At 47.5% G+C, this 25,730-nt stretch overlaps 12 protein-coding genes across 14 annotated transcripts; 9 read left to right on the top strand and 3 right to left on the bottom strand.

The window, feature by feature from the left end:
* Window positions 1–170: 170 nt before the first annotated feature.
* Window positions 171–2,447, top strand: ONS95_014979 (uncharacterized protein; the record flags this gene model as incomplete). The annotated part of the gene is made up of 10 exons (XM_058508666.1): window positions 171–417; window positions 550–686; window positions 744–826; window positions 915–1,012; window positions 1,060–1,180; window positions 1,230–1,608; window positions 1,657–1,787; window positions 1,835–2,168; window positions 2,222–2,327; window positions 2,380–2,447. The coding sequence occupies 10 exons, from the start codon at window positions 171–173 to the stop codon at window positions 2,445–2,447; spliced, it is 1,704 nt and encodes a 567-aa protein (XP_058356353.1).
* A 744-nt stretch (window positions 2,448–3,191) lies between these two features.
* On the top strand, window positions 3,192–5,007 carry ONS95_014978 (uncharacterized protein; the record flags this gene model as incomplete). The annotated part of the gene is made up of 5 exons (XM_058508665.1): window positions 3,192–3,300; window positions 3,351–3,963; window positions 4,013–4,344; window positions 4,393–4,555; window positions 4,611–5,007. 5 exons carry the CDS (start codon window positions 3,192–3,194, stop codon window positions 5,005–5,007), a joined length of 1,614 nt encoding a protein of 537 aa, XP_058356352.1.
* A 372-nt stretch (window positions 5,008–5,379) lies between these two features.
* Window positions 5,380–7,419, top strand: ONS95_014977 (uncharacterized protein). 2 transcript variants are annotated; one of them, XM_058508663.1, is made up of 4 exons: window positions 5,380–5,897; window positions 5,945–6,683; window positions 6,737–6,870; window positions 6,923–7,419. In XM_058508663.1, the coding sequence occupies exons 1-4, from the start codon at window positions 5,766–5,768 to the stop codon at window positions 7,052–7,054; spliced, it is 1,137 nt and encodes a 378-aa protein (XP_058356350.1). In that variant the 5' UTR covers window positions 5,380–5,765; the 3' UTR covers window positions 7,055–7,419. The 2 variants fall into 2 exon arrangements, with proteins under 2 accessions (XP_058356350.1, XP_058356351.1); XM_058508664.1 differs by having other exon boundaries at window positions 6,737–7,419.
* A 311-nt stretch (window positions 7,420–7,730) lies between these two features.
* On the top strand, window positions 7,731–9,065 carry ONS95_014976 (uncharacterized protein). Its single transcript, XM_058508662.1, has 4 exons — window positions 7,731–8,175; window positions 8,274–8,361; window positions 8,470–8,809; window positions 8,946–9,065. Exons 1-4 carry the CDS (start codon window positions 7,799–7,801, stop codon window positions 8,966–8,968), a joined length of 828 nt encoding a protein of 275 aa, XP_058356349.1. The 5' UTR covers window positions 7,731–7,798; the 3' UTR covers window positions 8,969–9,065.
* Window positions 9,066–9,497: 432 nt separating this feature from the next.
* On the bottom strand, window positions 9,498–10,268 carry ONS95_014975 (uncharacterized protein; the record flags this gene model as incomplete). Its single annotated transcript, XM_058508661.1, has 1 exon — window positions 9,498–10,268. One exon carries the CDS (start codon window positions 10,266–10,268, stop codon window positions 9,498–9,500), a length of 771 nt encoding a protein of 256 aa, XP_058356348.1.
* A 224-nt stretch (window positions 10,269–10,492) lies between these two features.
* On the bottom strand, window positions 10,493–13,048 carry ONS95_014974 (uncharacterized protein; the record flags this gene model as incomplete). The annotated part of the gene is made up of 2 exons (XM_058508660.1): window positions 10,493–12,296; window positions 12,344–13,048. 2 exons carry the CDS (start codon window positions 13,046–13,048, stop codon window positions 10,725–10,727), a joined length of 2,277 nt encoding a protein of 758 aa, XP_058356347.1. The 3' UTR covers window positions 10,493–10,724.
* A 498-nt stretch (window positions 13,049–13,546) lies between these two features.
* On the top strand, window positions 13,547–15,200 carry ONS95_014973 (uncharacterized protein; the record flags this gene model as incomplete). The annotated part of the gene is made up of 5 exons (XM_058508659.1): window positions 13,547–13,840; window positions 13,892–14,065; window positions 14,109–14,179; window positions 14,231–14,413; window positions 14,459–15,200. The coding sequence occupies 5 exons, from the start codon at window positions 13,547–13,549 to the stop codon at window positions 15,198–15,200; spliced, it is 1,464 nt and encodes a 487-aa protein (XP_058356346.1).
* A 563-nt stretch (window positions 15,201–15,763) lies between these two features.
* ONS95_014972 (uncharacterized protein) lies at window positions 15,764–16,442 on the top strand (the record flags this gene model as incomplete). The annotated part of the gene is made up of 4 exons (XM_058508658.1): window positions 15,764–15,930; window positions 15,990–16,042; window positions 16,100–16,228; window positions 16,279–16,442. The coding sequence occupies 4 exons, from the start codon at window positions 15,764–15,766 to the stop codon at window positions 16,440–16,442; spliced, it is 513 nt and encodes a 170-aa protein (XP_058356345.1).
* A 117-nt stretch (window positions 16,443–16,559) lies between these two features.
* On the top strand, window positions 16,560–17,646 carry ONS95_014971 (uncharacterized protein; the record flags this gene model as incomplete). The annotated part of the gene is made up of 5 exons (XM_058508657.1): window positions 16,560–16,864; window positions 16,911–17,103; window positions 17,157–17,261; window positions 17,308–17,413; window positions 17,465–17,646. 5 exons carry the CDS (start codon window positions 16,560–16,562, stop codon window positions 17,644–17,646), a joined length of 891 nt encoding a protein of 296 aa, XP_058356344.1.
* Window positions 17,647–18,270: 624 nt separating this feature from the next.
* Window positions 18,271–18,600, bottom strand: ONS95_014970 (uncharacterized protein; the record flags this gene model as incomplete). Its single annotated transcript, XM_058508656.1, has 1 exon — window positions 18,271–18,600. The coding sequence occupies one exon, from the start codon at window positions 18,598–18,600 to the stop codon at window positions 18,271–18,273; it is 330 nt and encodes a 109-aa protein (XP_058356343.1).
* Window positions 18,601–19,157: 557 nt separating this feature from the next.
* Window positions 19,158–19,613, top strand: ONS95_014969 (uncharacterized protein; the record flags this gene model as incomplete). Its single annotated transcript, XM_058508655.1, has 1 exon — window positions 19,158–19,613. One exon carries the CDS (start codon window positions 19,158–19,160, stop codon window positions 19,611–19,613), a length of 456 nt encoding a protein of 151 aa, XP_058356342.1.
* A 2,080-nt stretch (window positions 19,614–21,693) lies between these two features.
* Window positions 21,694–25,398, top strand: ONS95_014968 (uncharacterized protein). Of its 2 annotated transcripts, none has more exons than XM_058508653.1 (6): window positions 21,694–23,447; window positions 23,496–23,504; window positions 23,549–23,973; window positions 24,018–24,451; window positions 24,500–24,951; window positions 25,007–25,398. In XM_058508653.1, the coding sequence occupies exons 1-5, from the start codon at window positions 22,495–22,497 to the stop codon at window positions 24,629–24,631; spliced, it is 1,953 nt and encodes a 650-aa protein (XP_058356340.1). In that variant the 5' UTR covers window positions 21,694–22,494; the 3' UTR covers window positions 24,632–24,951; window positions 25,007–25,398. The 2 variants fall into 2 exon arrangements, with proteins under 2 accessions (XP_058356340.1, XP_058356341.1); XM_058508654.1 differs by having other exon boundaries at window positions 24,018–24,538; window positions 24,595–24,951.
* The last annotated feature ends 332 nt before the right edge of the window (window positions 25,399–25,730 follow it).

The following is a 25,730-nucleotide window of genomic DNA, read 5'->3' as shown; positions in this document are numbered from 1 at the left end:
CATCAACTGAAAAGTCACCTCCTGTCATGTTTTCTTCGGATCCCGAGTGTTGACAATCTCTAAACTTTATTTGAACTGTTAAAACTCGAGGTGCCTGCCCCCGCACTATCCTGATCACACCATTCTCATCCCCAAAAACACCATCGATTCGCTTAGTTGCAATTCAGACGATGATGTGCTCGCCGATGCCAAACTTCGCCAATGAGAACTCCGAATTGGTGAAGGAGCCTGACTTCGACGAGAGAACGCCCCTGTTGAAAGCAGAGGTATCAAGCAAGAGGCCAGTAGTGAGGTGTAGGGATTCGTGTGGGAGTGTCTCCGATGAGGAGGCTTGCAATGGGGGGTTGCTAGATAAGGATGGGGCTCACAAGAAGGAATCGCAAAATGTCGCGGGGGTTATATTGATTCTTTTGATCGGTGGGTTCTCCAATTGTATTCTGTTTGGAACCCTGACTTCCTATCGTAACTTCCTGTACTTTTCCATTGAACGGAACTTCTCGAACTTTTGTCTTTGAATGCTGTCAGAACCAGGCTGATCAAAATTCAAAGGTGTTTTCGTCGCCAATGCAGATGGTTCTTTGGTTCTGGCTACCAGTGGGACGATTAGCAGCGAGTTCAACAATCTTGAAGGTGCAGAATGGCTGATTACTTCGTACACGCTGGCGATGTGTGCCACGCAGTCGCTGGTGAGTCTCCAATGCTTGTCGGGAAGCAGGTCAGTACTGTACTGACTTGTTGAGTAGTATGGGAAGTTCAGTGATATCTATGGGAGGAAAAGTACGATTCTTGTGTCGTATGGATTCTTCATCGTTGGATGTGCTATTTGGTAGGTATTCCCCTGATCCACGAGAAGCGGCTGACGCAGCGATGTGCTCACCAAAGTCTGCTGATTTCCAATGGCTAACCATTCATAGTGGATTGGGCCAGTCGCTCCAGCAGGTCATTCTCGGGAGAGTTCTGGCAGGCGTTGGAGGAGCTGGGATACAATGTCTTGTTTCCATTGTCATTGCAGGTCAGATTCGTGATGGTCTCTTTCTGTTGCCGAACTAACATCCATAGATTTGGTACCGATTCGAGAAGTTGCTTCCTGGAGGAGCTATGCCAACATCGCCGCAACATCCGGTAGAAGTCTAGGAGGACCAATTGGCGGATATTTGACGGATACTGTGGGATGGCGGATGTTTGTGTTCTCACCGTCGAAGTTACACAGCAGCTGACAGGTACAACAGGTCTTTCCTAGGACAATGTCCACCGACCATGCTGGCTCTAGTTCTAGTCGCCTGGAAGCTCAACATCGCCATGGAAGACGAGGGTCCTACACAATCCAACTTTGCAAAGTTGAAACGGATCGACTTCCTCGGTGCCTTGTTCCTGTCTGTATCAATAACTTGCGGGCTCCTGGTTCTCGATATGGGGGGCCAGAGGATGCTGTGGACGGATCCGCTGATTTTGGCTCTATTTTCTGCATCGACGGCAAGCCTGAGTTTGTTTGCACTTGTGGAAGGATTCTTTGCCAAGGAGCCCATATTCCCTCTGAGACTGTTGTTGAATCGAGATGTGATTACATCGTATATCAATCTTTGTTTCCAGACTGGTGCACAAGGAGGTGTAAGTCTCGAACAGTGAGGATGATAAGTAGAGGCTGATATTCGGCAGATGATGATGCTAGTTCCCATATATTTTCAGATCTCAGCACATGCGACTTTGACGAATGCTGGAGCGCACTTGATGCCATCGGTGCTTGGGAATTGCATTGGAGGACTTCTTACTGGGTATATCATTCGAAGGTGCGGTGAATCCTACACAATTGCAGACTGCCACTGACAATAAGTAGAACAGGGAGATACAAGCTCATATCTATCCTGGGCGCAATCTCAGCTTCCCTTTCGTACGCCTTGATGCTCGCACGCTGGCATGGTCATACCTCCTTCTTGGAGTCTCTTTATATCGTTCCGGGCGGCTTTGGGAATGGAATTGCCATCGGTGTAACATTCATCGCTCTCACTGCAGGCGTAGATACGAGCCAACTGGCCATTGCAAGTTCCGGTCTATATCTCAGTTCCAACATCGGTATGGTGGGAGGTCTCAGCATCGCTGCCGCTGTCCTTCAAGGTACTTTGCGAAAACAGTTGAGAATATCGTTAGAGGGAATGGAGGGCCGAGATCAGGTATTTTGCATCTTTCCATATGGATGAGGACATTGATGCTGAGTATGGTGCAGATTATTACCAAGGCGCTGTCAGATATTGAATACGTGCGATCGCTTGAAGGGCGTCTAGGCCAGCTTGTCACCGAGGCATATGTTCGCTGTCTCACGTACACACATGGTGAGATTGTCAGTTGGATTGCCTCATTCCATGGCATGCTGACAATAAATAGGCGTTTCACTAATCGGGTCAACTGTCGCCCTCTTGGCGGCGTTTTGCATCAAGGAACACCGTCTTTGAGGCGTGAGATCCAGGCATGGCAGGACAGTATAGGAAGGTGGCAAGATCTTTGGAGATGAGACTTGAGCCTCAAATATGTCAAAAATCGTGCTTTCGGCCACAATGAAAGTAAGGAGAAGGCGGTAAGATTTGCCAACTGGACAAATGTGTACCATGTCCCAATGGCACGGATGGAGTGAGCTTCTAGAATATCCAGGACCGACGATACCCGCAAAAAGAGGCTTTGCGTGAATGAGACGACTCGGACGAACTGCTTAATGAAACAAAATTTTCTCGGTTGTCTCCCGGTGTCCAGTGATGAGCGAGAGTTCCGAGCACGACATTTTCATCAGCCTCTCGGTTCGGTCCGTAGTGGAACCAATAACGTAACAGAACCGAACAACATCAGACTTCCAGAAGCTCGCTTGAACAAGATTTTCAATACCAAGACATATATACCTTGCAGCGTAGATGGCGATATCATATCCCAGAATGTTGCAATTGCATCGCATGTCAAAAAAAAAAATTAGAGTGTGGTTCGGGGTGCAGTTGACGGACAGATAAATATGCGGGCGTTCGCTGTGGGTCAGCCACCGTCTGGAGCCTCTTTAGTACCTCTGATGTTTTCAAGCCAATCGTAACTCAATTTTTACTAAGTCGTCACTGTCTCTGGGCCCTAGTGCGCACAGTTGACTTGCATCCTTGTTTCTGCGCCGATTTGGCTTGCCGCATCAACACGTGCACTCTTCAGAAGCGGCTCAAATAATGGCGGAGAAAGCAGTGTATACGCGAGATGGAGGGATTTCTCCTCCTGGAAACAGCAGCAGCAGTGATGGGAAACATGCTGGTGAGCGTATCGACAATGGAAATGGTGGTACGTAATGTTCTGCGGTGCATCACTCAGCATCGACTAACTTTAACCAGAAGTGGAGGCATACATCACCAGTCCGGAGCGTCGCCAGCTTGGGCTTGCCAGTGCCATTTTCTTGATTTTCAATCGCATGGTCGGAACTGGTATCTTTGCAACACCATCCTCAATTGTCGCTCTCTCCGGCTCAGTTGGCCTATCGCTTTTCATCTGGGTGGCTGGAATCGTCATCGCTTTTGCTGGTGCAGCTGTCTATCTCGAATTCGGAACCGGCCTACCCCGAAATGGAGGCGAGAAGAATTATCTCGAGTATGTATTCACGAGGCCCAAGTTTCTCGCTACAGCCATGTACGCCTCTTGGGTTATGCTTCTTGGTTGGGCGGGAGGAAACTCCGTCATATTCGGAGAGTACATCTTGCACGCCGCCAACGTGGAGGTTACCAGATGGAACCAGAGAGGCATTGGATTGGCCTGCATCACCACTGCGTTTTTGATTCACGGCTTGGCTTTGAACTGGGGAGTGAGATTGCAAAATGCTCTCGGCATAATCAAGCTCTCTATCATGTTGATCATCGTGATCGGTGGATTTGTCGCCCTTGGTGGACATCTGAAGATTGATGAAAAGCCGAAGAATTTCACTAATGCATTTGAGGGCACAACTGCAAGCGCGTAAGTTTTATCAAGCTGATCTTCTACTGTCATTACTGACAGTTCTTAGCTATGGAATCGTTACTGCACTGTACAACGTCATCTGGAGTTTGATCGGGTACTCCAACGCCAACTACGCACTTGCAGAGACCAAGAACCCTGTCAAAACTTTGAAGATTGCCCTCCCTGCCGCTCTTACTCTGGTATCGATCTTATACATCTTGGTGAACATTGCATACTTTGCTGCCGTTCCCAAAGAAGAGATTGTCAGCTCCGGTCGTATTTTGGCAGCCTCATTCTTCCGCAATGTAATGGGTGAGAAGGCCGAGCGAGCCCTGTCCGTTTTCGTGGCATTGTCCGCATTTGGAAACGTTCTGAGTGTCATTTTCTCCCAAGGAAGACGTAAGTAGCCCTCTGATCCTGGAGAAACCAAGCTAACGAAGCGAAAAGTGGTCCAAGAAATTGGTCGTGAGGGTATCCTGCCATTCTCCCGCTTCTGGTCGAGCAACAAGCCACTCAACGCTCCTTTCGTCGGTCTTTTCGAGCACTGGCTTGTGTCTGTCATTACTATGCTGGCTCCACCCCCTGGAGATGCATACAACTTCATCCTCAAGTAAGCAACAAGCACTTCCCAGGGATACTCATATTCCATACTAACAGGATCATAGCATCATCTCATACCCATTGTCCATCGTCAACGTCTTTGTTGCCATCGCACTCATTCATCTCTATCTCAAGCCCTTCTCGCCCAACCGTAATCCCGAGCAATGGGCACCACCATTCAAGGCCACTCTGCCAGTCACGATCTTCTTCCTATTGGCCAATCTCTTTCTGGTCATCGCCCCATATGTGCCTCCTGATGAGGGACAGAATGTTTACAAATCCTTGCCGTACTGGCTTCACTGCGTGGTTGGCATTGGAATTTTCGTCGTCGGTGCCATCTACTGGGTTATCTGGGCACAGATCCTCCCAAGACTTGGGAACTACGAGCTCGTACGAGAGAACACCATTGGAAAAGATGGCTGGACTCACAACATCTTTGTTAAGAGACCAAAGACTGCGTGATCTTGCTTGCTATCCAGCGACGTGTGATTGGGATTGGACGCCCAGACTCTCATTCTCTTAGACGATAGAAATAATAATATTTATTTGATAATCATGGATCTTCTTATCTTATCTTCCTAAGTGCAATTCCCTGACTGCTGGAGCCAGGACTTGAAGGTGCGGGGAAGATATGGCGACGACTTGGGAGATTCTTGTGTGATTTGTTGCTATTCGCTTAACCCCCGTTTGTACCATCCGCAGCAAAAGCACATCATCACCTGAACAACGAATATCGTGGGACGCCCCTGACAAAGGATGGCACTCGCAGCCTCTCAATGGATGACTGGTTTGAACTGTATTGGTGCATATCTTGATTGGCACAAGATTTGCAGACTTCAATATTTTGGGCCAACTGACCAACTGTGGTGCCTAACAAGCCGCTTTCACTTGATATTCGTTGAAAGATGGGGTGACATACGGCATTAGACGACGGACATAGTCGGTAAGCTTTAACTCCATCAATAAAAATCCCTGGGGCTTTAAGGTATGTCTGTTCTGTTACTTGTGGTCGAGATGGCGAAATACTGAGTCAAGGATGGCATCACACGCCAAGACTTCATTGTGCACCATGATGTGGAAGACTACATCCGCTGGCTGATATATGAATCTAGAGAACTGATGGGAGTCAAATTAATCTGACCACCATCAAACATATCTCTCCAGGTACCACGATTACAAGTGATACAAGGACCCATCCCTCGGAGCATTCATTCTTCATCATGGCACCCTCTGTTCAGCAACTGGCTGAAGATGTCCCAGAAGTCTCCTTTGAAAAATTCTCACTCAAAGAAAAGGAGCCAGTCAAGATCAAGCGTCAGATTGAGGAGGAAGGTGGAAAAACAGACGCATCGGTATGTCTCCATTCTGATATCTTTAGGTACAATTCTCATACTTGCAGTACCCCGCATATCTGCCAACGTGGAACCATGGCCAGAAATATCCGGCTCTGGAGCCATTTGTACATATCGAGCACGGATTAAATGCAGATCCAACATTCAAAGATCTTCTTCCCGAAGGAAGCAAGATCAAGAAACTCACTCCAACCACCGGTTCGGAAGTCACAGGTGTGCAGCTCAGCCAGCTCTCAGCCGAAGGAAAAGACCAACTTGCCCTCTTGGTAGCCCAACGTAAAGTGGTTGCTTTTCGAGACCAAAACCTTGCAGATCTACCACTGGATATAGCCCTAGACTTCGGGAACTACTTTGGACGTCACCACATCCATCCTACTTCCGGCTCGCCAGAAGGCTACCCTGAGTTGCACATCGTGCATCGGTATGGAATGCCAGGAACTTCCGAGTTCGATTCTTTCCTCGCTGGCCGTAATAGCAGTGTGAGCTGGCACTCGGACGTGACGTATGAAGCCCAACCTCCTGGAACGACATTCTTGTACATTTTCGATGGACCTGAGGAAGGCGGTGATACGCTCTTCACCAACCAGGTTGAGGCGTATAATCGACTTTCGGAACCATTAAAAGAAAGGCTTCATGGATTGAAGGCTCTTCATTCCGGATTCGAGCAGGCTCAGTTCAGTCGTGATAGGGGTGGCGTCGTGAGACGCGAGCCAGTGAAGAACGAACATCCCATCATCAGGACACATCCCGCTACGGGGGAGAAGGCACTTTTTGTTAACCCTGGATGTAAGTATTTGTGGTTCCGACCTTGGTAGAAACCCATGCTAAATCGTGATCAGTCACTCGTAGTATCGTTGGACTCAAGAAAGAGGAGTCAGATGCTTTGCTACAGTTCTTGTTCGCTCACATTGCGAGGGGTATCGATTACCAAGTTCGCGTGAAGTGGGCACCCAAAACGGTGGTCGTTTGGGATGTAAGTGCAAAAGCAGATATCATGATTAAGCTTGAGTACTAATGCAAGGTAGAATCGTGTCACTGTCCACTCGGCAACACTTGACTGGTCCACAGGGGAGAGGCGACATTTGGCTCGTATTACACCTCAAGCTGAGGCCCCATACGAAACTCCATATATCAAAGCAGAGACGGCTGCTGTGTGATGAGGCTTCAGGATATATGCAGAAACCAAAGATCTCAAATGTGAAGGAGGGCAGGGCTTTCGCTTCGGATTGAGGAACGTTGGTGGATGTTTGATTTGCAGTATCAGAAAGCAGCTATTTTGTGCCAAAGTGTTCATTCAATCTTCATGAGATTTTTAGGCCTGTAAGCTTCAAGTAGCAGTAATCTTCGCCGTTTCGGTTCAAATTGCAATTTCTCGTATCCTCGTGACTTCAAGGACATCTCTAAGTGAAACAATAATTCATGTAACCGCGGGTACAAGTAAAAAAATATAGACCTCCCCTATTTGGTAGGTCTCTGTAAGGTGCGATGAAGTTTGAGAAAGAGCTTGGCGCGACGAGGTCCTTCTACAAGTATACTACGACAGTCTTTTCGGTTAGGGAAGGTCTGACTTTCTTCCTGAGGGATGCAGTATCCACAACAAGAGGGCCCGAGCATTTTTTCTCGCTCGCCTTGTCGTATAACAAGCAATGTTGTATCTCCACACCTCGCTTACGGCCGCCAAATCCAGCACATCCCCCTGTACAAACACACATTTATTGCTCCACTTGATCTTTGGATGTCTCATCAACAATTGATATTTTTTACAAGAAGGGTTGAAGAAGCAACACTGCAGTATCTTTGGTTCTAGGCGAAGCACCATTCTATATCACCATATTTCGTCCCGCTAAACACAACTCACCTTCTTCCATTGCATTACCCCTTCTTCCTGGGCATCCACGATCATGACATCAACGTCCGCCGATAAAGATAAGAATTTTTGTCACACGTTTTGGGATGCATGCGAAGCTGGAAACTCGTCACAAGTTCAGGAAGCTCTTGCCAGCGATCAACTTACCCCTAAGATCCGCAACGAGGGATTTGTGGCCGCCGTGCTAGCAGGTATCAACCCTGGCGTAGTAGATGTCATATCTGCGCTGCTGGCTGCCGGTGAACCTATCACGCCCAGGGTCAGGGACGCCGTGCACGGTGAAAATTTCGAGCAAAGCCCTGCTGTTCTTCGCCTTTTATTTGACAACGGCTTGGATCCAAATGCGTCCCAGAGTCGGGACTTCGAGCCCGCTGATAGTCTGGTACAGACTGGTGGCGAGCCTCTTCTTAAGTACGTAGTAGATGTGGAGTATATGTGGAAACAGTCTCTGTTAAAATGGATGTGCTTTTGATGGCTTCCGATATTTCAGAGCTGACATAGAAATCAAGCTTTATTAACGACCCCGCGTGTGCTCGAGAATTTCTTTCACGAGGAGCTGATCCCAATATCACTGGTCCCCGTGGGGAGACTGCCCTGGTTTGTATATCCTGCCCTTGTGCTTCCTGTGGTCTGAAAGCGAGCCAGGATTCTGCTGTCCGAGTTTGAACGCATGTCCACAAAACTACACGCTAACTTCTTGATCAGTACAAGGCGCTGGAGGACCAGCATGTAGACATGGCCGAGATGCTTATTGAGTACGGAACTAAGCTAGAACCAAATTTTCTGTTCACTACTATACATCTTCGCTGGCGTGGACCGGATACTGGGATTAGAGAGCGCATGACTAAATTCCTTCTGGATCACGGCGTTGACCCCAACCAAGCCACGTCCGAAACTTGGGGTACCCCCTTACACCTTGCTGCCTTTTACGATAATGCAGATATTGTCAAAATGCTCTTAGATGCAGGCGCAGATCGGAAGAAGAAAGTAAATAGCTGGAGATTTTCTTGTGTAACCGCCGAACAACTTCTTCTAAAGAAAGATGGTAAGTGGGAACTTTCGGAGACGTCGCAAGCTGTAGTTGATCTTCTCCGGTCTTATAAGCTGAAAAGTTAAGCGCAAAGAGCTGTGAATGATGATGGTATGGTAGAGATAGAACTAGCTGATTGTGGAAGCCACAGATAAACGAGTATCTTGGGCTTAAAATGAACATGTTCCTTCCGGTGGATGTTAACCTCATTCCAAGATCAAACCGTGCCAATCTGCCTTCGATCAATCTTTTCTCGGATGCATTTCGACAAAACAAATCACCGTGGTCAATCTCTTGAGAACCTCGCTGGGAGACGGCGAAACAGTACTTGGTGTTTGCAACCTCAACGTTGACATTGAGTTGGACAGCGACACAGATGACGAAGCAAGAAAGGTCAACTCCCGGCCAAGAGGCTGCAACATGATACCATGGAAGATGAAATTTGTGCTGAGAACAACGAGAGAAATAAACACGGGGGACAATCAGAGAATTTTTGCATTTTTACTGATAACTATGGAGTATGCTGCAAGCGATGGACCATGTGAAGATGTGATGTACGATTGTTTAAGGCGTCTCAGAAGTGTTGAGATAGTACAGTCCAATGTCTGATGTCGAAATTTGACCCTTCTAGTGCGTTGTAAGCCCTCAATCCAGTTGAGTTGATAAGATATAATGTAGGTGCAACATACCAGTCTGTCATTCTCTATTGGTCCTCTGATACGCAAATCTGCTGAAGATCACACAAGACTTCATCTGCTGAGCTATACTTCGCGCTCCAGCAGTTGTGAAGCACTTCTCGGATAGAGGTGCAGTCCGGCGCTGGATATTGGCCAGAGGAGAACTTTGTGGCTATTTCGTCTTCGTCGGAGAAAGAGTCTAACTCTGGAAAAGGCGCGTGGCCTTGGAAAATGTGGAATATCGTCGAGCCAAGAGCAAAGATATCTGTAATGAAGTCGGCGGGTGTAGGGTCATCTCGTGGCATGAAAAACTTCGGATTCTCGGACGATCCTCCATCGCTCAAGATTTGGCCATTCGATCCAAGGAGACGTCCTTGGAAGTCACATAATTTGACGTTAAATTCTGTGTCCAGCAATAAATTCGAGACCTTGATATCGCAATGTATAACCCTTCTACTGTGAGTGACTGCAACGGCTTCTGTAGCTTGGCGTGACCACTTGAGCCGCTGCTGTTCTGTTGCGGCATGTTCGGTGAGATATCGGGCTAAGGATCCATGAGGTGCGTATTCAAGCAAGAGACCTTCACCCTTTTGACCCCGAAACCCAATAATCCTATCATGAGGGCCTATAGCCTCGTAAATTCGCGCTTCAACTCGTAAAGATGCAATTGCAGATTTCTCTCCGACAGTGCGTGGATACTTGAAAACCGTAGTATTGTCAACGAGCCCAACAAACGAGTTGCCACCGACGGCTACGAATTCTTGAACGTTTTCTGGAAAGTAAAAGGGAATTTCCATTGTAAATGGTTGCTGACCACGCTCTGTGAGGAGCCGGACATCGAACGTGCTGTAGGCATCCGTGTACTTCACTTTCTCCAGCAACGCCCTTGTGTCAAAGTTCGCTTGGCTTTCGCTATTTGGTGGGATCGGAGTTTATGTCCGCAGACTAAAGGAATGGTTAAGTTATCGGTCCAATACTGTCCTGCATTTTATATCTCCCCTGAAGTTCACTCTGTCACTGGATAAAATTTGCGACAAGACATTAAATTTATTGTTATTGAACAGGGACAAAAATTCTGCATGCCAAAGCGCTATTGGGTTAGATACCCTTGTTCGGTAAAAATCTCTAGAAGGATTGGCAGAATGGCTATTGAGACGTTAATCTCTATATCACTGTACTACTTTCCAAGTTCTTCTATCAAGGGGCGATCATCTTGCAGAACAATACATGCGAGCTCAAACTTCCATCCTCCATCACGCGCTGATATATTTCTGCGAATCCCATTCCGTTCCAGCATCAAACCATAATTCATTGTACGCCCGAAGATCCACTTTCCCTTCAGCCGCTTCTCTTGTCAGATACGGTGTAAAGTCGACTTTCGCATCAGGGTCATTTTCGGCCTGTGCATCAATGACACTGTAGCCATTTCCAAAATAAGCAAATCTGTTTCCACTTCCACTCCTGTACGTATAGTCAAAGTCTTCCCATCGAGGATCTCGTCGCACGATATTGGCGTGCGTTCCACTCCCAGGCCACAAGCCATGAATTCGCCCACCTGCGATTCCTCCGTTGTACCAGGAACTGCAATTCTCGCTCATGACAGTACGTGGAAAGAAAGACTCGCAATACGCGCGGAAATCGTTTGTAGCCGCTTGCGTGGGAGTGATAGTTCGTATTCTTTGAGTCTTCACCTTTCGTAGGACTTTAGCAATGTAAGTTACCTGGTTTTCGACCGCGTTAGGGAATGTGCCACCGGGGCCTGTGGCATTGGGTCCAACTAGCAAGAAGAGATTTGGAAAATTGGGGGCAGCTATTGAAAGGTACGAATCCGGGAATCCAGGATCTCCACCTGGTCGCCAGGCAGTTTGGAGGTTGATATTGTGAGCAACAATCGGGAAGGCGGTAGAGAACGAGATGTCTGCACCCGTGCTGCATATGATAGCATCAACCTCTCGATGTACACCGTCAGATGTTTGGATTCCTGTCTTCGTGATACGCTCGATTTTAGTACTGATGTACGAGACATTTTCTTTGGTCAGAGCCTCCAGATACCCAGGTCCCGGCGTTAGTCGGCGGCAACTTGGCGAGAATTCTGGTATGATCGAGTCCAGCAATTCTTTCCTATCTCCCAACCTTTGCGCCATGAGCTTCTCAAAGTTGCTCCTCAGCTCCAAGCTCTTCTTGCTATCTCGTAATATACCACCGAACCGATTGAATGATTTCGCTTCCAACTTCTTGCGATATTCATGGAATCTGGCCGGGTCTCGTGCTTCATCTGGTCTAAAGTTTGTCATATCTTCGCCACCGAACGAACCAGCTATCCAGGTCTTACTTCGTGCATAATGGTCCAAATGTTTCACAGCTTTCTGGAGTGGTGGAACAATTTGCAAACCAGATGCTCCGTTCCCGATGAGTGCGACTCGCTTGTCTGTTGGGTCAAAGTCAGGATCCCAGTTGGAGCTATGTCGCAAATGCCCTTCGTATTCCTCTAACCCCGGGTAGTTCGGTAGTAGTGGCTGGCTGAAGTGCCCAGTAGCTGTTATGAGAAAGTCTGTTTCCTCGGTACTGTCGATACCATTGGTGGTCACATGGACGATCCACTTGCTCCTCCCATCGTTCCATTCAGCGTGAGTTATGAGGCTGTTGAAAGTTATGTACTTCAATACATCATACTTCTCGGCTACGCGCTTCCAGTAGTCCTTGATCTCGGCACCTGCTGCATACGTTGTGCTCCAGTCAAGCGATGGAGAGAAGGTGCTTTGGTAAACATCTGCTGGAACATCACACTTGACCCCAGGATAAATGTTGGAGTTCCACGTTCCACCCTATTCACACATTAGCCGGGGGCTCTCATAAGAGGTGGTGTAAATACCAGGTCACAGGCTTTCTCGTAGATGACAAGTTCCAACCCAGGAATCTTGATCGGAAGTAGAATTCCTACATTGATTCCTGAGATGCCAGCACCAACTACAATTGCCTTGAGAGGGGCAGGTTGGTCGATTGGGTAATCTTCGATTTTCAGAGCAGGAAATATTGTCCGAAGGGGTGCTCTTGGTTTCGATTTGGGCTGTACTTCGGCTTGAAGCTGAGCTGAGTAAGAGACTTGTGTACTCTCGTGTTGGGGCTTCCGAGAGGTTTTCTCGACTCTGCCGATGTCAAAAGGCTGGAAATAGTCTTGTGTTTGATGATATAGAGCATTCCTAAGTTTATTATCTGAGCTTTGTGACGGTTCATGAATAACAGGCTCGGGATCGCCAATCTCTGAGCATGATATCGGTTGCGCCACATCTGAGATTGGAAAGTGATGAACTTGAGCATCTTTATGCGCTACTGTTGCCAACTGATTGGGTAAAAGCTCAATCATGTTCCTTTGAACTTTTGCTGAACTCTTGGAAGTCTCTTTATTTCCAAGCAAAACATCGGGCATACCATTCGCCTCGGCAGACAGAGCTGCTGCTGCTGATGGGAAAACACTCTTTTCGATAGGGAAGTCATTGATAACCGAAATTTGTGGTTCTTTCACCCTGAAGCTGTGAGAAGTCTCCGCGCCGTTTGGAGACTCAGAGTGAGGTGCCATAATCGGAGAGATTGCAACGAGTAGTCAGAAATGGTCGAGAGGCTACACTGGGTGACCGATGTGATCAGCTTTCATAACAGTTATGTTTCAGAACAGCTTTTCCCAAGAGTGGGAGCTTATCTTGAATCTCGGCTGCGAAACAAGATGCCATTGCGGATCAACATCACAGCAGAGGAACGAAGTGGGTGTGCCCAGCAAGATGGATGACTAGCACCACAATATATAAGCGACCCGCCCCTGGCTTCGGTCCTCATTCCCACTGTTTCTCGCCAAATCTAAACAATCCCACCCTTGGCTCAAATGCGTCAACGAAACCAAGATGTCGTGATAGATAGAGCATGATGATACCTAGCTTGTGATGTCCAGGTGCCTCTCAAGGAGATTCTGTGTATCGAAAAGCGAAAGCACGTTTGTCCTATGACCTGTCCCGCCACGCTGAGCACAACCTCAATTTGACATTGGTCTACACCTTTGAATTCCTGTCAGTTCAACAAGAAGATGTCGAACTCATGGGAGCCCAACTCACCTCGGAAGAAGCGCATCTTCATCAATGCCTTCGACATGTTCACAGTTGGACATCTTTCATTCGGCCAATGGCGGAACCCAACTGATAAAAGTTCAACTAAACGTCGAGATCTTTCATACTGGACTAATTTAGCAAAACTGCTTGAAGAAGGAGATATTAATGCACTGTTCCTTGCAGATACATTTGGTCAGTACGATGTGTACAAGGGAAGTGCCGAGCCAGGAATCAGGACAGGAGCTCAATATCCGATGGGTGATCCTGCGATTGTAATGCCCCAGCCGTAGCTACTCATTGGAGGATATTCTGATATTTGGTAGCCAATTTCCGCAATGGCAGCGGTGACCAAGAATCTTGGTTTTGCAATTACTACTTCGACTTCTTATGAATCGCCATATATCGTTGCGAAAAGGTTTTCTACATTGAACCATCTCACGGGTAGGAGGTTTGGGTGGAATATCGTTACTTCTTGGAAGGAATCGGCAACGAGAGCAGTATGTGCTCTTTTCAGAGATGGAACAAGACTGATCATGGCAGGTTGGTCTCAAGTACATTGCACATGACCAGCGTTATGAGATTGCTGACGAGTTTTTACGAGTTCTTTACCAGTGAGTAACCATAAAATCGCTCGTTCCATCAAGATTGAACATAATTTTCAGGTTATGGGAAGGTTCTTGGGCAGATGATGCACTGCTTGAGGATTGTGAGAACGAAATATATGCCGACTACAACCGTATACGAACTGTTCACCACCATGGAGAACATTTTACTGTTGATGCACCGCATATACTGGATCCCTCGCCTCAAAGAACGCCATTTCTATTTCAAGCAGGAACCTCCCCGTAAGGCACCCTGACAGACAGACTGGGATCAATTGACATGAATAGAGCAGGTATTTCCTTCGGAGCAACTCATGCAGAGGGAATATTCGTGTCTGCTTTATCGCCTCATATTCTTGCTCCACGAGTCAAAGCCATTAGAGAAAAGGCTGCCGAGTTTGGCCGTGACCCACGATCGGTCAAGATTTTCGCTATATTCACATCAATAGTCGGTAGGACCAGAGAAGAAGCCCAGGTGAAGTATCAGGAAGCGTTGAAATATGCCAGTGCTGAAGGAGGACTTGCTTTTTTCTCTGGGGGCTCTAGGATAGACTTAAGCAAGTTTGACTTGGATGCTGAAATCAAACCCGAGGACTCCACACTCGATGCTAAAGTACACTCTCTCATCTCAAGTCTGACGTATCACGGTTCAGACATCCCAAAATGGACGCCGAGGAATATCGGCAAAGTTATCTCAATTGGCGGAAGTGGGCCGGTACCTGTAGGGACTGCAGAAGAAGTGGTGGATGTGATGGAGGAATGGATTGATATAGCTGATTTAGATGGCTTTAATGTTGGATATGTTATCACTCCAGGAAGCTTCCAAGACCTGGTGCATTTAGTGGTCCCCGAACTGAGGAAACGAGGACGATACGCACCGAAGGGTGAGTCTGGCACAATGAGGGAACGAATATTTGGACAGGGCCAAAGAGGGCTAAGGGATGACCATACGGGGAGCAAGTATAAGCATATGGTACCTAGCCTAAAGAGAAAAGCTAGCGATGACCTTTCGAGCGCCCCAAGTACATAGCAATGGGAGAGAAAACAAGTGTGGAAAAGTGACAATTCCTCAGCATGACATAAAACGTTTCCTCTCATTATCACACATTCTTGCAAAGCGGTTCTAAGCTATCTCCGGTGTCTTCGAACGTTATCTCCGAAATTCAAAAACTAGCAATTGCCGATCAAGTGGTCTACATAATTCATGATGGAATCTCTTATGGATTTTTCGTAACACCAGAAGTGGGATGGATGCAAATTCAATTGGTGGTCTGTTACAGGACATCACTCCAGTTAAGGACCGTCAATATCGACATTTCTCAGCACAGACATCGCTATTTGGACCATTTTGTAGGGCCAAGTTATCATAGGCACTAAGAGACCTAGCGAGTCTTTAAACTTGATGGCGCAATACAAGGGGAAGAAACACGACATGGATGATGACCCACTGGTGGCTTATGAAGTGGACACTCTGTCTGTCCCAATAACCTGGAATGCCTAGGCACAGGCGGATCTGTCTTAAATACCGCAGTCAACGGCTTTCTCGATTTCAAAAGCTATCGTCTATCCTGTATCAAGTTCCTCTTTGACAATATGGGTATCGATGCCAAGGAAATGGAGGTAATCTCTGAAGGTGTCGTCCAGGATGCGGTTGTTCAAAGCCGGAAGTCAAGATGGCAGAAGCTGCAAGAGGTTGTTTGGGACGGACCAAGATCTCGCGAGGAAAGAAAGCTAATCCAAAGGGTGGATCTGTTCATCATGTGAGCATTGTCGATACTATTGATCTGCAGAACTCGCACTGATAAGTGCCGGGCTACAGGAGCTGGGCAACCTATGGATACTTCATTCGCCTCTTGGATTCCGGGAACATCAGTAAGTGATTGTTTTCAAAAATAGATTTGATATGGATGCTGAGGCTTCTTGTTGTAGCAAATGCATATGTATCTGGAATGAAAGAGGATCTCAATTTTCACGGAAACCAATACAACCTTTTAGCAACCTTCTTCACATCGGGATACCTGGTTGGCCAGATACCGTCTCAACTTCTCTTAACAAAACGTGTGTATTTTCCTCCCCAGTCACAGATTTACGTAGTCTAATCAAAGAAGTTCGTCCATCATATTATCTTCCCACAGCCGAACTCCTCTGGACCATAATCACGTTCTGCTTCGCCGTAGTGCAAAGTACTAAACACGTGTTTGCCCTCCGCTTTCTCATTGGCATGCTGGAGAGTCCTTTCGCAGTTGGAGTTATCACTTTAATGGGAAGTTAATATACTCCCAGAGGTATGCTTGACCGCTTCTCCATGGGGATGGTCATTTTCTGACATCCATTTCTAGAACTAGGCAAGCGGATAGCTATTTTCTATTCCGCATCATACGCCGCGAGTATGTTTAGTGGTTATCTCCAAGCTGGGATATACAAAGGACTTGACGGTCGCCTCGGTCTTCCTGGCTGGCGTTGGCTATTCATATTCTGCGGCATTATCTCGCTTCCTGGACCCATCTGGGGGTACTACGCCGTGCCTGATAATCCGTATTCAACGAAAGCGAGATGGATGCCAGAAGACACCAAGCAGTTCTATATTGATAGGATGGAACAAATTGATCGTAGAGCACCTGTGCCACTTTCTTGGGTGAAAATCAGGAAGATACTGGGGCATTGGCCAATTTGGGTGATCACCTTGATGCTCATGTGAGTTTTGCTTTTCCTCTAGTGATTAGCACTGACAAAAAGCCAGATTCCACTGCGTTATCACACAACCGCTGAACTATTTTTCTGTTTGGCTGAAGTCGCTTGATCGTTTCACTGTCTATCAGATCAACCTGTTCCCCACTGCTGCACAAGCACTGGGTCTTGTCACAACACTCGCTTATGCTTGGATCTCTGACGGGCTTGGCGGAAAGAGATGGCAGGTTATGATTGTTCCAGCGGTATATCATTCTTCTTCTTCTTCGAACTACGACTAAACAGCTGATGATTACAGACCATAAACTTTGTTGGTATGGTAATCGTGGCTGCTGGTCCTGGATACGGCGCAACTTTCTTTGGATACCTCATCAACGCAGCTTCATGGGGGCTGTGGCCTGTGGTAAGTTAATTCGCTACGGAGCCAGAACATGGCTAAGATCTACTAGTTGTATGCATGGGTGAATGAAATATGCCACGAAGACGCCGAAGAACGAGCAATAGTGATTGATGTCGCGCAGACAATGGGCCAGGTCTTTATCGCATGGGTTCCTGGTAAGTCCTGCTGTCTCTTACCAGCTATATCTAACCTTTGTTACTTTGTAGTTGTTATTCTAAACGTTGGAAAATACGCACCCAGGTTTAAGTTGGGTTTCACCGTGATGTCTGCACTTAGTGTCGGCGAATTTGCGATGATCTTCGTCATCCTGTGGTTCGTGACTCGAGATGTGAAGAGGGATAAGATTAGTACAAATGATGACCAAATCCCATTGCCGAAAGCTATTTAATTTATTGAAAGAGTTGGAAGCGATCTTGTTCATGTAAAGTTACCAGGTAGCTATTTTATTACAACAAAATGGAGCTTGTATATCGGAACATTGGCACATACCAAACTTGACAGCTTTTGACCAGTTCATGGGACGGCAGGCGAAAGCATATTTATTGTTTACTGTCCATGCTTTGATTGACTATTGACTTCGGAAAATTGTATTCGGGGCACCTTCAGATAATCTAACCAGAAGAAGAAAGAAGAAAGCATCACAGTAATTTATGTTTAGATATTTCTACCGACAGGGGTAGATCCCGAAGACACTGCAGCTACACAGATGTAGCAGTTCTTTTCCGCTTTTAGTCTCGCATATTCCTGATTCGAATTTCCGCTGCCACCCTGATGTTGACGTTTCAGTTCGCTTAAGTGCACATCCACACCCCCTAGTAAGCTCGGCGCATTTGAGGTACTTGGCCACGTCAACGATAAAATCTTGTAATTACTCTAAATACAAAGAAGCTCAAACAAACATTTCTAACATGGTCACCAAACTTTATTCCAACGAACCAGCAAGTGATCCTCTACCTGTCATCCCCTCCCCTCTCATCCCAAGCCCTTCCTCACTTCACCCGCACCAACAAATCTACCATCTTCTACTCCCTCTGAACTCCGGGAACGAATAATACACCCCCGCATCCCTCTTCTTCTTCTCCATCTCCTCTCTATCACACGCAGGACACGGGCTATCACTCTCTCTCGTATGCGTCCCATCTTTACACGCCGGCGAAGCAAAAGTCCAGGCTCCGGGGATCTTGGCCGCGCAGAGGGTTGTGGACTCTTGGATCGTGTGAGTACATTTGAACGTAGTGTAGTGGTATTCACACATGCTGGTGAAGAAGTTGAAGATAGTGTGGAAGATGATGCACGGGGTGAGCGTGAGGTCGGGCGTGAGAGTGGGCGTGGTGAGACACATGGGTGTGTGGTGGGAGGAGATGGTGAGGAGGGAGGGAGGAGAATAGGAAGTATTACTGGTGAAAGGAGACTGGAAACTTGGGATGAGGGTTCTTAGGGGAGGAGTGAGATGGTCCTAGGGAACAGTAGAACGCAGGGAAGTAGGAACCGGGGAGCTGTTACTCTGATATTGTTGCAGACCCTGGTCAGAATTTATGTATTCCCCTTTTCTTATGCAAATGGAGAACAATGAGGTGGCCATGAAAGAACTGTGACAATTACTTGTTTGTGTGAACCTGCTCATAGGGTCAAAGAACTACATTTAGGTGTGGCGGAAAGCACAAAAGACCTTTGATGTATGGTGCATAAAGACATTGTGTTGATATCAAAGACCTTCCACGGTTGTCCTTCTCTATATCTAAGAACAGAATAAGTTCCACATCTATTTTTCCTACTCCTCGCCAGTATCTTCACTGCAGATTTCTGCTGCCCACAACTTTCGCTTGCGCCAAAGTCTCACTGCATCCCCGAAACAACATCTCCATCCGAAACGCGGAAAGCTAAATCCGAATAATTATCATGTGCATAACCCACCAACGCTGCTCAATCTGCGAGAATCACTATGAGAAATTCACCAAAGACTGCTCCTCGGAAAGCCCACAGAATGCCGAAGGAACATGTAACGAACACAGTAAGTACCTTGACAGGGAGGATGGATGGTGTCTAGGCATTGGCATTGTCTGCTACAAGTGTAGCAAGATCACAGCTGGAGAGCCGATGACGCCGAAGTTCAAAAACAGACAGGCTGGGGCTTGGAAGAGAATGTTGAAGGCGAAGTTGATGGACAAGAAGAGGGAAGCTGAAGATGCAAGATGGGAAGATGAAATGGGAATGGAGGTCGGCGCGCGAGCGGAAGCAGTTGAACATGCGGAGGTGTGGAGGAAGGAAGTGGAAGTTGTAGTGGCTGCTGAGAAGGGCAAAAAAGTGAAGAATGAGCTGAACGCCTCGAAATTGGAACTAGCCAACTTTAAATAACTACATCTGAAGGAAAATATTCCGTTCAGTATCTCTTACTCACGTGCTGAGAAGCAGTCTTGTCTCCAACCAAAGCAAAAGAATTGCCACATTTGCTAGCAAAACAACCATTACTATCCCAGAGCCTCGAGTTTTTACGTCAAAGAAACCTTAGCATTTTCCCTTACCAAAGCCCCTCATTCTTCGTATTCAAAAGAGTCGAATCGTAACAAAGGTGTGTTTCTAGACTAGAGTTGAAGAAAGCGTTAGACAATGGTCATTGTACGTCTAATATTGGCTCACAGCATTGTACCTTGGCTGCCTTACAGAGACCGGAGCAGTCCGAGACAGTATAAAATCACGCTCACGACCCATTCCGTTTCCTTTGCATAATTATTCCATCCATCAACACTTCAAGCATCAAACTCTGTCCAAGCTTTCCAGACTTTCACGACTGTTCGTCCATTTAATTCAATCCAATCTCCAGCACCCGCCCAACAGAACCTTCTTCCATACTACATCAAATGTGCATCGAAACCACGACACACTGGACCTGTGGCCACGAATCCCTCCAAAATATCCAAACCTGCCACCCTGTCTGCCCTCAGCCATGCATATACTCTCATCAATTCGTTAACATCAACACTATCTGTAATTACTGCCCGCCCCGTTCCGCCACACTCTCCAAGGAGAGAGTCGGACAGCATTGCATGATAAGAAATCCGGGACGTCACCGCAATAGAGAAATCCAGAAGTTCAACAACAAGAAAAACAAGGGCGGTAAGGGGAGTACTACTACAGCAGCGCCGAGGAGCGTGTTGACTGGAAGGGAGGCTCGAGGAATTGATAGTTTCTTCTGGAGTCGGGAAGCAAGCAAGCTGCAGTGGGGATCATTGCTGCTAGCGCTTTTCTTGATATTCTTGGGATGCTCAAGGTACAAGCTAAGCAGTCGCGTGTGGTCAGCCTAGTGTTGTGAGAGTACAGGGAGCAGGAGACTCCGGAGCATTAGGAGAACTGAGCTGAGGTTCCATGGATATATGTACGGGGGAGCCAACGTCAGTTTCCGCCATTGCCTTGTTATCTGATGTAAATCTACGAATTTATCAAATCCACGACGGTATATCTATTATTTTGTTGTGCTGTGGTTCTCATTTGATAAACAAAAAAAATTGTGATCTGGAGAGGTATATGGCATATAGAGCTGCGAAATGAATCCCGGATCTGTTACTGAGTTTGTCCCTACGAGTCTTATTACAGGCACGACCTTTTGCTCACCCGTGCTAGATTTTTAGATCATTGAGAGCGGAAAAACATCTCGTCAGGGGTGCACAGAGTCTTTTGATATGAGATGAGCCTTGGTCTGAAATGCGCTGATCGAATTGGCTGTTTCTAGTGACCTGACATCACTATTCCTGGCAACGTTGCGACTGTAGGGGGGACAGACAGTATTCTTACAACCAGCTAAGTAGGTTAAGGGCCCACTTGCTCTGTTGAAACCAGTTGAAGCAGGGCGGCGACATAACTTGAAGTGGAAGTGTTTCAGGACCGACGCTCGCTTAGCTTATTGTAGCAAAGAAAACATGTTCGTCGTGTGATTAACTAACAAGATTTAAAGTGCGGAGCTCCTCCGACAGAATTGTTCAAACCATTACTGACCCCGTGTAGCTGCAGAGACCGACGACTGTCACGATAAGCTATCTCACTTTCGTGCTGGCGAAACGTAGCAAGGAGTTCGAGCTTAAACAAAGCGGGTAATTCTCCCATGGAATCTAAAGACAACTTAACAACCACTTTTCGTGATATTTAAAGGTTCTCAATATTCGTCTTTCGCTTCAAACTCCTGAGAGAGTGTCTGTTTATGAAGATGTGCTTACAAGGGTTACCGACCAGCTGGGTCCGAAAATGGATAGTCTCGACCCTTGGCCTTTTAAGTGCCTGTACAGGCTAAAGTCTCGAAGTATTTATATGGTTTGGAAAGACTGGGCGAGGTCGATCATGTCATAATAATAGGGTGAAAAGATGTGACCAGGCTGATCTGAGTTTGCAATCACAAGTATTGAGTTTCGATGAAGCGCAATCATATTAAGATTTCAACTTCCAACATAGGTGTCCATTTTTCAGAGTTCAATATTCCCAGTCTCCAAATCCAACGCCAAGAGATAGCAGTCATCCAACTCTCACTCGAGCACACGGCACGACATTTCGGCAAGCCGGGAAGTAAGCCCACGTGAGGGCAAAATCGCCATTTCATCAGCCGCAATCATCAAGACGTCTCGTCTGATAAGCACAAACACTGCCTTTGGGGAAAAGCCGTGGTCGTGGGAGCCGTTCCCTTCTTGACAGACCTTGTATGGCACCCCGTGCCGAATTGGATTTGACCTGACAGGCTGTCTACAGGGAACCAATCCCACCGTCCAGCGTCCACCCCACCCCTACCACGCGGTGTACCCCTCCCCTAGCTCGTAATCTGACAAGAGCGGGATTCCCTGGCCTCCACCCGCTATCTCCAGTGCGGCACAGACGCTGCACACCCTAGGAGTTTCCTAGAACGCCGTGCCAATGGCAAGGATAAATCAGATAAGAGAGCTGGGGGAGAGCACGCTTGCAGGCGTTGCAGCGCACGAACTCCTCTTCAGCTCCCGCCGCTTGGGGTGGAAAATTGTACCGGGCATGGGGACTGGGCCTGTACTGGTCTGGACTGGACTGGGGGAGTGAGCAAATGTATTGATTGACTGACGACTGAATGACCTGATGGTGGAAGCTGCATCAGCCACCACCACTCTTACACTCTCACTCATTCTTCCATCGTCGTGTTGTTTTGTGTTGTTCTGTTCAACGACGATGAGCTTATCCTACTCATCACAATGCTCGATAGACGCTGGTCTTCGCCCTTCTGTCGTTGATGCTGCTGCTGTCGTTGGTGTTCGTGAGATCGGGAAAGCCGAAGTATAAACAGCAAGCAAGGGTTGTGAGGGAAGCAAGGAAAGCAGGAAGGAAAGGGAGGAAGAAAGGTTTCAATCGCAGAAACTTCGAGCGTCAAGCTTCGCTGCGCAGCAGAAACAACGTGGCAGCAGCTACGACCATCACAAAGATGTCTTACTTTCCAGAAGGACTAAGTGCAAGTGTGCTGGAAGGCATATCTCCAGCCACAACCTCAGATGCAGAGATATCCTCAACCTCCGACGCCTCCGAAAAAACCGCAATCCCACCAGACGAATCGAAAGTTACTACCCCTGGATCTGAGTTCAATGAAAGGAATGAGAAGGAGAAGGAGAAAAAGAAGAAGGAGAATGAGAAATCAGGGCCGGAGTATAAATCAGAAGAAGTCGGAGAAGATCTCGGACCAGAAGATGCAGCAATCCGGGACCTACCATGGCACGTCCGACGAATCGTCAGCTTGCACGACGACACGACTCTACCAACCATCACATTCCGCTATTTCCTGCTAGTATTCCTGTTCGTGCCACCAGGTGCATTTCTGCAGCAATTGAATATGTTTCGCACGACTTCCGCTCCATACTCGATATTCTTTGTGCAGATAGCGGCTAGCTATGTGGGGGATTGGATGGGGAGGACTATGCCGTCGTGGGAGGTTAAGGTGCCGTTTACGAAGTGGAAGTTCAACACGAATCCGGGGCCGTTTAGTGTCAAGGAGCATGTTCTTGTTGTGATTGCGGCGGCGAGTGGTGCGACGTATAATTTAGCGTGGGCACCACTTTCGTTATCGGAGTTGTATTTCAAGGATCAGATCAACCCGGCGATATGGATTGCGTTCATGTTGGCGATTGTTTGGACGGGGTATTCGTATGCGGCAATTGGACGTCAGTTTTTGGTGTATGATCCTCAACAGCCATGGTAAGTCCTCAATCATGGTCTTCATGACCAGAACTAACATATATCTAGGTTCGACGCGTGAGTTAATCAACTCTCATATCATACGCCACTAACACATCTAGCCTATGTCAAACAGCCCTCTTCGAAACGCAAACCCGCCAACGAGAATTCCCATCCCCCGTATCTCGGCGCCAAATGAGAGTATTCTTCCTCACCCTCCTCGCCGTAGCTATATGGCAATTTCTTCCAGAATACATCTTCCCTATGCTCTCATCCTTAGCCTTTCTATGCTGGGTAGCACCCAACAACTCCGCAGCGAACTTCATCGGTGGTGGACTAGGCGGGATGGGTTTCCTGAATTTATCCCTCAATTGGTCATGTGTTGGGAATCTCAGTGCTATGGGAAGTTTGTTCTTGACGCCGTGGTATACTCAGGTCATTGTGTTTTCGGCTTTCGTTCTCAATTGCTGGATTTTGTTGCCGCTTGCTAAATGGGGAGGTTTGGGCATTTGGGAGCATGGGCTGATGTCTAACCGGCTGTTTATGGGTAAGATATTCCTCCCGTTCATGTTGTCTTGACTGACGAGCCAGAAAACGGAACCAGATATCCGGTTCTCGAACTCATCACGCCGCAAGCAACACTCAACGAAACTGCCTATGCCGAATACGGACCTCTGTACATTGGTGCTCAACTCCTATGGGGTACGTTCTTCGATTACGCATCCTACACCTCCGTCCTCGTCTGGATGGGATTATTTGGATATCCGCATCTCAAAACAACGATCATCAAGTTCCTGGAACGACAACGAGTTTCGAGAGATGGGAAGAAGTTGACTGTCAATGAACAGTACAATGATCAACTGAACGTTTTAATGCGTTCGTATGATGAAGTCCCACTATCATGGTTCATGATTCTGTTCCTAGTATCGTTCGTCATCATTGTAACGATTATCGGGACTGGGTATTTATACATCCCTTTATGGACATACTTCATAGCACTAGCTACTGGAGCTATCGTTGTCATTGTGAGTTACTCGATCTTATCAAGATACGAGCAAACCTAATATATACAGCCCCTCGGATGGCTCTACTCCCTCTCCAACTTCCAACTAGTAAGCCACCCTCTTTCTCCCTCTTCTTCCCGATCACCAACGCCTAACACCCCCAGCCCATCGGAACAACCAACGAGCTCCTCTACGGCCTAATGGTCAACGCCATCCCCGGATACAAAAACCCCGTCGGTGCCTCCATCTACGGCTCCATCGCGGGCAACGCCTGGTACCGCGCACAATACCTCCTGCAAGACCAGAAACTAGGGCACTACATGCACGTGCCGCCCAAAACAGTATTCTTCTCTCAGATCTTCGGGTCCTTGGTGGGTGTACCGATCAATTATGCGGTGATAAGATGGGTGCTTGATAGGAAGGGGGATTATTTACTTGCTGAGACGAAGGATCCGGCGAATCAGTGGACGGGACAGACGTTGACGCTGCAGTTGACGATTGCGACGCAGTATGTGTTGGTTGTATGTACTTCTCTCTCCCACCCTAAGTAAGCAAGTGACTAACCCACAATGTCAGGGCCCCAAACGCCTCTTCACGCACCCAATCTACCGCCCCCTTCCCTACGGCTTCCTCCTCGGGGCCCTCGTACCCCTAACCTTGTACACACTCCACCGACTCTTCCCCAAATCCCGCCTTAAATTCCACCTCTGGAACTGCACCATCTTCTTCTGCACGCTGTCCACCTTCTGGGGCAACATATCAACGGGGTACCTCTCCGGCATCATCGGGGGGTTCGTAGTCATGTTCTGGGCGTATAGGTATCACTACGAGGTGTGGGCGCGGTACAATTATATCCTTGCGGCGGCGTTTGATAGTGGGTATAATTTGAATGCGTTGGTGTTGTGGATGGGGTTTAGTGCGGGGGGAAGGGTGTTGTTTCCGCGGTGGTGGGGGAATGCGGAGGGGAGTGTGGAGAGGTGTTTTAGGTTGGGGGAGGTTAAGGGGTCATGACGGATGGGTGGGGTAGGAGACGGTTAGGGAGGATTTTTGTGTCAATACTGGTATTGCTATTCTTTTTCGGTTAGCGTGGAGTTTGAGCGGATAGGTATAATCTGGTTTTTGGGTTAGCGGTGTATTATTTGGAGCAGACGGCCGGTTCCTGGTCTTGATATTGGATATTGGGTGTTGGATTTCGGATTACGGATTTGTGATGGAGTTCCTTGGACCGACTGGGATATATCTACCGGAAAAGCTACCATCCCGTCGCGTGGTTGAGCTGATAGTTACACACACATATAAA

Source organism: Cadophora gregata (assembly GCF_030347475.1).
Source record: "Cadophora gregata isolate MNR1 chromosome Unknown scaffold_9, whole genome shotgun sequence".
Taxonomy (NCBI): domain Eukaryota; kingdom Fungi; phylum Ascomycota; class Leotiomycetes; order Helotiales; family Ploettnerulaceae; genus Cadophora; species Cadophora gregata.
Note: the sequence above shows the minus strand (reverse complement) of the source record. Positions and strands in the feature narration are given on the sequence as shown.

Excerpts from the sequence above, each read along its gene's own strand:
- ONS95_014977 (XM_058508663.1), top strand. The coding sequence starts at position 5,766 with ATGGCACCCTCTGTTCAGCAACTGGCTGAAGATGTCCCAGAAGTCTCC. Across the intron at positions 6,684-6,736 it reads ACTTTTTGTTAACCCTGGAT|TCACTCGTAGTATCGTTGGA; the intron begins GTAAGTATTTGT and ends AATCGTGATCAG. Across the intron at positions 6,871-6,922 it reads AAACGGTGGTCGTTTGGGAT|AATCGTGTCACTGTCCACTC; the intron begins GTAAGTGCAAAA and ends AATGCAAGGTAG.
- ONS95_014976 (XM_058508662.1), top strand. The coding sequence starts at position 7,799 with ATGACATCAACGTCCGCCGATAAAGATAAGAATTTTTGTCACACGTTT. Across the intron at positions 8,362-8,469 it reads CCCGTGGGGAGACTGCCCTG|TACAAGGCGCTGGAGGACCA; the intron begins GTTTGTATATCC and ends CTTCTTGATCAG. Across the intron at positions 8,810-8,945 it reads ACTTCTTCTAAAGAAAGATG|ATAAACGAGTATCTTGGGCT; the intron begins GTAAGTGGGAAC and ends TGGAAGCCACAG.
- ONS95_014968 (XM_058508653.1), top strand. The coding sequence starts at position 22,495 with ATGCTGCTGCTGTCGTTGGTGTTCGTGAGATCGGGAAAGCCGAAGTAT. Across the intron at positions 23,974-24,017 it reads GTCTAACCGGCTGTTTATGG|AAAACGGAACCAGATATCCG; the intron begins GTAAGATATTCC and ends CTGACGAGCCAG. Across the intron at positions 24,452-24,499 it reads CTGGAGCTATCGTTGTCATT|CCCCTCGGATGGCTCTACTC; the intron begins GTGAGTTACTCG and ends TAATATATACAG.